General features: G+C 53.2%; 1 protein-coding gene across 1 annotated transcript; it reads left to right on the forward strand.

Moving 5' to 3' along the window:
• Positions 1–7,892: 7,892 nt before the first annotated feature.
• Positions 7,893–8,534, forward strand: LOC311329490 (twist-related protein-like; the record flags this gene model as incomplete). The annotated part of the gene is made up of 1 exon (XM_084463331.1): positions 7,893–8,534. One exon carries the CDS (start codon positions 7,893–7,895, stop codon positions 8,532–8,534), a length of 642 nt encoding a protein of 213 aa, XP_084319457.1.
• Positions 8,535–10,000: the final 1,466 nt, after the last annotated feature.

The following is a 10,000-nucleotide window of genomic DNA, read 5'->3' on the forward strand; positions in this document are numbered from 1 at the left end:
TGCTCCTGTATGACTACCCCTAACCCCCCCCCCCCCCCCTGAATATATAACCCTGCTCCTGTATGACTACCCCTAACCCCCCACCCCCCTGAATATATAACCCTGCTCCTGTATGACTACCCCTAACCCCCCCCCCCCCTGAATATATAACCCTGCTCCTCCTGTATGACTACCCCTAGCCCCCCCCCCCTGAATATATAACCCTGCTCCTGTATGACTACCCCTAACCCCCCCCCCCTGAATATATAACCCTGCTCCTGTATGACTCCCCCTAACCCCCCCCCCCTCTGAATATATAACCCTGCTCCTGTATGACTACCCCTAACCCCCCCCCCCCCTGAATATATAACCCTGCTCCTGTATGACTACCCCTAACCCCCCCCCCCCCCTGAATATATAACCCTGCTCCTGTATGACTACCCCTAACCCCCCCCCCCCTGAATATATAACCCTGCTCCTGTATGACTACCCCTAACCCCCCCCCCCCTGAATATATAACCCTGCTCCTGTATGACTACCCCTAACCCCCCCCCCCCCCTGAATATATAACCCTGCTCCTGTATGACTACCCCTAACCCCCCCCCCCCCTGAATATATAACCCTGCTCCTGTATGACTACCCCTAACCCCCCCCCCCTGAATATATAACCCTGCTCCTGTATGACTACCCCTAACCCCCCCCCCCCTGAATATATAACCCTGCTCCTGTATGACTACCCCTAACCCCCCCCCCCCTGAATATATAACCCTGCTCCTGTATGACTACCCCTAACCCCCCCCCCCCTCTGAATATATAACCCTGCTCCTGTATGACTACCCCTAACCCCCCCCCTCTGAATATATAACCCTGCTCCTGTATGACTACCCCTAACCCCCCCCCCCTGAATATATAACCCTGCTCCTGTATGACTACCCCTAACCCCCCCCCCCCCCCTCTGAATATATAACCCTGCTCCTGTATGACTACCCCTAACCCCCCCCCCCTCTGAATATATAACCCTGCTCCTGTATGACTACCCCCCCCCCCCCTGAATATATAACCCTGCTCCTGTATGACTACCCCTAACCCCCCCCCCCCTGAATATATAACCCTGCTCCTGTATGACTACCCCTAACCCCCCCCCCCTCTGAATATATAACCCTGCTCCTGTATGACTACCCCCCCCCCCCCCTGAATATATAACCCTGCTCCTGTATGACTACCCCTAACCCCCCCCCCCCTGAATATATAACCCTGCTCCTGTATGACTACCCCTAACCCCCCCCCCCTCTGAATATATAACCCTGCTCCTGTATGACTACCCCCCCCCCCCCCTGAATATATAACCCTGCTCCTGTATGACTACCCCTAACCCCCCCCCCCTCTGAATATATAACCCTGCTCCTGTATGACTACCCCTAACCCCCCCCCCTGAATATATAACCCTGCTCCTGTATGACTACCCCTAACCCCCCCCCCCCTGAATATATAACCCTGCTCCTGTATGACTACCCCTAACCCCCCCCCCCCTGAATATATAACCCTGCTCCTGTATGACTACCCCTAACCCCCCCCCCCCTCTGAATATATAACCCTGCTCCTGTATGACTACCCCTAACCCCCCCCCCCCTGAATATATAACCCTGCTCCTGTATGACTACCCCTAACCCCCCCCCCCCTGAATATATAACCCTGCTCCTGTATGACTACCCCTAACCCCCCCCCCCCCCTGAATATATAACCCTGCTCCTGTATGACTACCCCTAACCCCCCACCCCCCTGAATATATAACCCTGCTCCTGTATGACTACCCCTAACCCCCCCCCCCCCCCTCTGAATATATAACCCTGCTCCTGTATGACTACCCCTAACCCCCCCCCCCCCTGAATATATAACCCTGCTCCTGTATGACTACCCCCTACCCCCCCCCCCTGAATATATAACCCTGCTCCTGTATGACTACCCCTAACCCCCCCCCCCCCTGAATATATAACCCTGCTCCTGTATGACTACCCCTAACCCCCCCCCCCCTGAATATATAACCCTGCTCCTGTATGACTACCCCTAACCCCCCCCCCCCCCTCTGAATATATAACCCTGCTCCTGTATGACTACCCCCTAACCCCCCCCCCCCCTGAATATATAACCCTGCTCCTGTATGACTACCCCTAACCCCCCCCCCCCCTCTGAATATATAACCCTGCTCCTGTATGACTACCCCTAACCCCCCCCCCCCCTGAATATATAACCCTGCTCCTGTATGACTACCCCTAACCCCCCCCCCCCTGAATATATAACCCTGCTCCTGTATGACTACCCCTAACCCCCCCCCCCCTGAATATATAACCCTGCTCCTGTATGACTACCCCTAACCCCCCCCCCCCTGAATATATAACCCTGCTCCTGTATGACTACCCCTAACCCCCCCCCCCCCTCTGAATATATAACCCTGCTCCTGTATGACTACCCCTAACCCCCCCCCCCCTGAATATATAACCCTGCTCCTGTATGACTACCCCTAACCCCCCCCCCCCTCTGAATATATAACCCTGCTCCTGTATGACTACCCCTAACCCCCCCCCCCTGAATATATAACCCTGCTCCTGTATGACTACCCCTACCCCCCCCCCCCTGAATATATAACCCTGCTCCTGTATGACTACCCCTACCCCCCCCCCCCTGAATATATAACCCTGCTCCTGTATGACTACCCCTAACCCCCCCCCCCTGAATATATAACCCTGCTCCTGTATGACTACCCCTAACCCCCCCCCCCCTCTGAATATATAACCCTGCTCCTGTATGACTACCCCTAACCCCCCCCCCTCTGAATATATAACCCTGCTCCTGTATGACTACCCCTAACCCCCCCCCCCCTGAATATATAACCCTGCTCCTGTATGACTACCCCTAACCCCCCCCCCCCTCTGAATATATAACCCTGCTCCTGTATGACTACCCCTAACCCCCCCCCCTCTGAATATATAACCCTGCTCCTGTATGACTACCCCTAACCCCCCCCCCCCTGAATATATAACCCTGCTCCTGTATGACTACCCCTAACCCCCCCCCCCTCTGAATATATAACCCTGCTCCTGTATGACTACCCCTAACCCCCCCCCCCCTGAATATATAACCCTGCTCCTGTATGACTACCCCTAACCCCCCCCCCCCCCTGAATATATAACCCTGCTCCTGTATGACTACCCCTAACCCCCCCCCCCCCCCTGAATATATAACCCTGCTCCTGTATGACTACCCCTAACCCCCCCCCCCCCCCTGAATATATAACCCTGCTCCTGTATGACTACCCCTAACCCCCCCCCCCCCCTGAATATATAACCCTGCTCCTGTATGACTACCCCTAACCCCCCCCCCCCCCCTGAATATATAACCCTGCTCCTGTATGACTACCCCTAACCCCCCCCCCCCCCTCTGAATATATAACCCTGCTCCTGTATGACTACCCCTAACCCCCCCCCCCCCTGAATATATAACCCTGCTCCTGTATGACTACCCCCTACCCCCCCCCCCCCCTGAATATATAACCCTGCTCCTGTATGACTACCCCTAACCCCCCCCCCCTCTGAATATATAACCCTGCTCCTGTATGACTACCCCTAACCCCCCCCCCCTGAATATATAACCCTGCTCCTGTATGACTACCCCTAACCCCCCCCCCCCTGAATATATAACCCTGCTCCTGTATGACTACCCCTAACCCCCCCCCCCCTGAATATATAACCCTGCTCCTGTATGACTACCCCTAACCCCCCCCCCCCCCCCCTGAATATATAACCCTGCTCCTGTATGACTACCCCTAACCCCCCCCCTGAATATATAACCCTGCTCCTGTATGACTACCCCTAACCCCCCCCCCCCTGAATATATAACCCTGCTCCTGTATGACTACCCCCCCCCCCCCTCTGAATATATAACCCTGCTCCTGTATGACTACCCCTAACCCCCCCCCCTCTGAATATATAACCCTGCTCCTGTATGACTACCCCTAACCCCCCCCCCCTGAATATATAACCCTGCTCCTGTATGACTACCCCTAACCCCCCCCCCCCCCTCTGAATATATAACCCTGCTCCTGTATGACTACCCCTAACCCCCCCCCCCCTGAATATATAACCCTGCTCCTGTATGACTACCCCTAACCCCCCCCCCTCTGAATATATAACCCTGCTCCTGTATGACTACCCCTAACCCCCCCCCCCTCTGAATATATAACCCTGCTCCTGTATGACTACCCCTAACCCCCCCCCCCCTGAATATATAACCCTGCTCCTGTATGACTACCCCTAACCCCCCCCCCTCTGAATATATAACCCTGCTCCTGTATGACTACCCCTAACCCCCCCCCCCCCCCTGAATATATAACCCTGCTCCTGTATGACTACCCCTAACCCCCCCCCCTCTGAATATATAACCCTGCTCCTGTATGACTACCCCTAACCCCCCCCCCCCCTGAATATATAACCCTGCTCCTGTATGACTACCCCTAACCCCCCCCCCCTCTGAATATATAACCCTGCTCCTGTATGACTACCCCCTAACCCCCCCCCCCCTGAATATATAACCCTGCTCCTGTATGATATGACTATATATATATATATAATATGTGAATGCCCAGACAGCACTTCTCATTACGATATGAAGTAATTTTGTGTGTATGCGTGTGTGTGTCTGTGTGTACACACACACACACACACACACACACACACACGCACACACATGTGTGTGTGTGTGTATAGGCATTTGTTCATATGTGCATGTGTTGAGTGTATGTGTGTGTGTGTGTATGTGTGTGCGTGCGGGTGTGTGTGTGTATAGAAATTTGTTCATACAGTATGTGCATGTGTTGAGTGTATGTGAGTGTGTGTGTGTGTCTATGTGTGTGTGTGTGTGTGTGTGTGTGTGTGTATGCACCCGCTCGCCCAAAGGCATGTGTGTTTGTGTGCGCACGGGCAGAGTGTGTCCACAATGCACATATGCGTGAGGAGGTGTATATATAACCTCCACATGTGATAACATTCTCCCGTCTCTGGGTGGAAATATTTAGGCTAAGTCCTCGTTTGAGCATGCAGTTCAAATAGAGGTGCGCTCACACCCGCCCCCCCCCCCCTCCCGTTACCAGACCCAGACCAGCCATCACCGGAGGGGGTTCACCCTCCACACAACACAGGGCATTGTGAGCACCCCCCCCCCCCGCCCGGTGTCTGTATATGTGTGTTTATATCAACTCTGATATCCATTTTCCATTCTTCCCTTAGTGCTGAGATATTTATTTCCAGAAAACCAGCGAGTCACAATGGAATAGTCAAGTATAAATAGTTTGATCAGTCGCAGGTGTCTGTGTTTGCGTGTGTGTGTGTGTGTGTGTGTGTGTATACCCCTAGAGGGGACACACACACACACACACACACACACTGATTTTGTTTAAAAAGCTACAATTGAAAGGAATGCTCTCTTCCAGAATGGTCTGCCGCCCGGAATAGCATCACTTCTCTTTGGCCTTTGGAACAATACTTGCCATTGTCCAAGTGCTATTGTGGTGCCGTTGGTCTCATTGAAGTGAACGTTGCTTGTTCGGAACATCATTCGTCGACCGTTGTTGTGAGTCTGTACTGTAAGCGGTTCTTTAGATGAGTATGGGTCAGGTAAGCTATAGCCTAGTGATTTTAGCGCAGAAACGTGGTGTAGGGTCCACTCTATACTTATTTTATTTATTTTATATTTTCTCTCCCCTATGGTTACGAACAGAACCCCTTTTTTTCAGCTCCATCAAGGTTTAGAACGCTAAATGGTTCTTTCTGACTTGAAAAGGATTTTTTTTTAAAGAGCCTTACTGACCTGAAAAAGATGCTATGGAACCTTATTCCAGATGGTTCTTCTTTTGTGGTTCTATGTAGAGTGTGTGTCTACTGGGCATCTGGTTCCATTGTGGAGGGCTGACTAACATCTTTCTACGAGGCTACGGAAAGCAGTGGGGTCCACACTCATACATCTTTACAAATGCTCCTTTCACATTTTTCGGGGGGCGACAAGACAAAACAAACGTTTTCAGCGGTTAGGCCATCATCAGTGTTTTTCTAGGTGAAGCAGATGTGTCTTTGCGAGACCCGTGTTCGTGACGCTAGGGAGGCTGGAAGTGTTTCAGTTCACCCTCCGTGGAAGCTGAGTTTGCCTCCAGAGGTCTTCAATCATGCCTCTAGTAGTCGCCGGATGACAGATAGCAAACATGTGCAGATAGCGTTCTAAAAAGCGCTCGCAATAACTCATGTTCAGACGGCGCAGTGGAACAGTCTTCCAGCGCTACACACAGCACGGCCCTAGCGTTGACACTGTTGCATAATCTACAGCACGTTTATGCTGGAGTGCTTTCATGAGGCTGGTTTTATAGCGCAGGCGTTCATATCCAAGTCCCCCCCCAGAGTCGAACAATAGACTTTGTTCATCGTGTCGTGGCCCTTGGCCACGATGGAAGTTCTGCGCGTTGGGCTGTGTCAAAGCCAAGGGGGTTCTACTGTATGTTCTCCTTCTTTTTCTGCCTCTGGCACCCAGGATGAAAGGACAGTTCCCCCAAAGGTTTCTGTCCACTCTCGTTCTCTCCCTCGCAGAGCTAATTCTGCTATTAGCCTTCAGTGCTGTCCTCTGGAATGCCAGTTTCCCCTTGAAGCCCACACCGCCCTGTCAGAAGACCGAGCCAAGGCGAGCCCAGAACAACCAGAACCACTCTGAACATACAGGCATCTCCTCTGTTTCTCACACACAGAAACCACTCCGACCCTGATATCAACGAACGGATGGCCCATTTCCACGTAGATTTTTATAAGAACACTATGGTTCTGAGTAGCCTATAACAGTACCTTGATATGAACCGTCCAAAACTATGATTCTAGGATTGTCTTCTACATAACTATGATTCCAGAAACTAAAAGAACTGTCTGTTATTTAAAGTATATAAGCTGATCCACGATCAACTGTGTATTCTTACAGAGTATTTGAATGGAGTGTGGAGGGGGAATGCTGTCTAGATCTCAAACGGGAAAGAGGAACATTCTTCATCGCTCTCTTCTTTTGACTTTCTTTCAACTATTTCCCATTTTTCCAAATCTAAAGAAGGTTGACGACGGTGTTGAGTTGTGGAGACGTAGGAAGGAGGGAGAGAGGGAGTGGGAGAGGGGGGTGGGGGTGGGTAGCGACTTGTTTTGGAAGAAATCTGGAACCCATAAACTTGGACAACTTTTCTATTTAAAAAAAAAAACAACAAACGTCAGAAAACCCCAACGCGATTGGTCGACAGGCGGGCCGCTGTCCCCGCCTCACCCCTCGGCTCCCACCAATCACCAACCGCCTGCTCTTCCTGTTATCCTCGGCCTGGCTGAGCCTCGGAACCCCGGCGGACCAATCGGTGGGCTGGGTGGGCGGGCGATCGGGGGTTCTGTCCTCTCCCCTCTTTAAAAAGCCCAGATGTTGGTTGGCTGCTGTCGTACATGGAGCTAGGGAGCAGCACGCAGACAGTCAGGCTTCTGACTGCACCACTCCGGGTTTCATTATAGACCAGAGGAATGTGTATACGTAGACTGCTGAGCCTACATATGGATTTCCTGTGCCGAGACTCCGTCATCTATCCACTCAGTTCCTCTGGCCAGGAGAGACTCCTGTAGCTGGAGTCTATCTACACAGGCTTGGCTGGTATCGTAAAGCTGAGTGAGAGAGAGATATACAGGGAAAGAGAAAGAGAAAGAGAGAGACAAGAGGAGAGGGAGGAGGAAGAGAGCGGCGAGGGGACGAGTAATACGGAGGCAACGAGATACCCAGGAGAAGGAGAGAGAGAGATACAGAGGAAGAGAGACGCCGTGGAAGGGGAGGCAGACGCCGTGGGGGAGATAGTGACATCAGCCATGAGGGAGGAGCCGACCAGCCGCGAGTTCCTGGAGAGGGGCGGAGCCACGTCAAGCGAGGAGGAGGAGGAGCCGGAGAGAGCCTCGAACACGTGTCCCGTCGTCGTGACAACGCCGGTCTCCGCCGCCGCCGTGCGCAAACGGGTCACGGGCACCGCCGCCGCCATGAAAGAGGACGTCACCATGCCGACTCAGGACAAGGTCAAGGTCAGGGCGGGGCTGCCGCCGGCCGTCCAGATCCAGGCGCCGTCGGGGCCGAAGAGGCCCAAGAAGAGCCCCCCGTCCCTGGGCCCCTCGCCGGCCCCGCCCCTGGCCCTCTCCCCGGGCAGCACATCCCTGGAGGATCCCCACGCCCAGCGGGTCATCGCCAACGTGCGCGAGCGCCAGCGGACGCAGTCGCTGAACGACGCCTTCTCCTCGCTGCGCAAGATCATCCCAACGCTGCCCTCGGACAAGCTGAGCAAGATCCAGATCCTCAAACTGGCGTCGCGCTACATCGACTTCCTGTACCAGGTGCTGGAGAGCGACCAGATGGATGCCAAGCTGGCCAGCTGTAACTACCTGGCCCACGAGAGACTCAGCTACGCCTTCTCAGTCTGGAGGATGGAGGGCGCCTGGTCCACCATGTCAGCCAGCCACTAGCAACTAGCACCCTCTAGCCCACTCCTCCCCCTGGCCTACTATGTTTGCTACCAACTAGCCACTAGCCCCATGATTTATCTAGCACATCAGCTAGCACTAGCCGCCCCTGTCTGCTAGCCACTAGCCCCCCAGTCTAACCTTTATTGCTAGCCACTAGCAGCTAGCCCCCCTGATCTACTATGTCTGATAGCCACTAGCAACTAGCCCCCTGGTCTACTACAGCCACTAGCAACTAGCCAGTAGTCTCCTTGGTGTAGGCTACTATGTCTGATAGCCACTAGCCCCTGGTGTACTATGTCGGCTACCCACTAGCGACTAGCCACTAGCCCCTCTGGTCAGCTAGCCACTAGCCCCTCTGGTCAGCTAGCCACTAGCCCCTCTGGTTAGCTAGCCACTAGGCCCTGAGCTACCATGTCTGGTTGCCTCTAGCCACTCACCCCCCCCATGGTGTACTCTGTCAGCTAGTCACTAACCCCTCTGGTCAGCTAGTCACTCACCCCTGGTTTACTATGTCTGATGCCTGCTAGCCACTAGCTCCCCTCATGACTGCTAACCCCAAGCCCTGCCGCCTAGTGACCCCTCAAACTTACCACATCTGTCCCGAGCTCCCCCATCCTCACCTCCTCGGTCCCGTTCCCCCAGATGTTTTCCTCTAGCCCCAGGCTGTCCTGACCCCTGCCCTCTGACCCTCCCAGGCTTGACTTCCTCTCTACCCCTCGGCTTCTGTGTATCAGGTATGTATGTCCAGATACGACAAATAACCTCTTTACTTTACTCTGTTCTCATAGTTTCACTTTTTAAGCTCTTTGTGTTTTTTATGAACAGTAGCAGATGAGAGAGAGAGAGAGAGAGAGAGAGAGAGGGAGTGAGAGAGGGAGAGGAAGAGAGAGGGGGAGAGAAAGGGAGAGAGGGAGAAAGAAACAGTGAGTGAGTGAGAGAGAGAGAGAGAGAGAGAGAGAGAGAAGAGAGAAGAGGGGGGGGGAAGAGAGATTTAACCATATAACTTTAGAATCAGTTTTCCAGGAAAAGCTGACATTAATCGTAACATTCAATTTGCTACACCCCAAACCATGCCTTTTTCTATTTCTTATAATGCCAAAAAACACTCTCCTTTGAAAAATCTTTCCTCTCATTTTGGCCTAAACTCTGCTGCGTTTGCACGAAAAATGAGATAGGCCAAGCAAGCTGACGATGCGTCGGGCTGAAGGGAAAACAAACGGTCCCTGAAAGCCATGAATCACGTCGCCATCAAAGGGGAGTCGACGGCAGGCCTTCGGCTGGCCCGCTAACCACCGGTTCTGATGAAGGAGGTGCCTCTGACTCCTCCACCTCTCCCCGTCAGACTATGCGCCCCTTGGGTTCTCTAAAAATGCAACCTTCCTTCCTTCCTTCCTCCCTGCCTTGGAGAAATCCCTATGAATGGGATTGGTGGCAGCTATGGAAGCTAGCTAATGTTTACATCTATC

This window comes from Borostomias antarcticus (assembly GCF_949987555.1).
Source record: "Borostomias antarcticus genome assembly, contig: scaffold_274, whole genome shotgun sequence".
Taxonomy (NCBI): Eukaryota; Metazoa; Chordata; class Actinopteri; order Stomiiformes; family Stomiidae; genus Borostomias; species Borostomias antarcticus.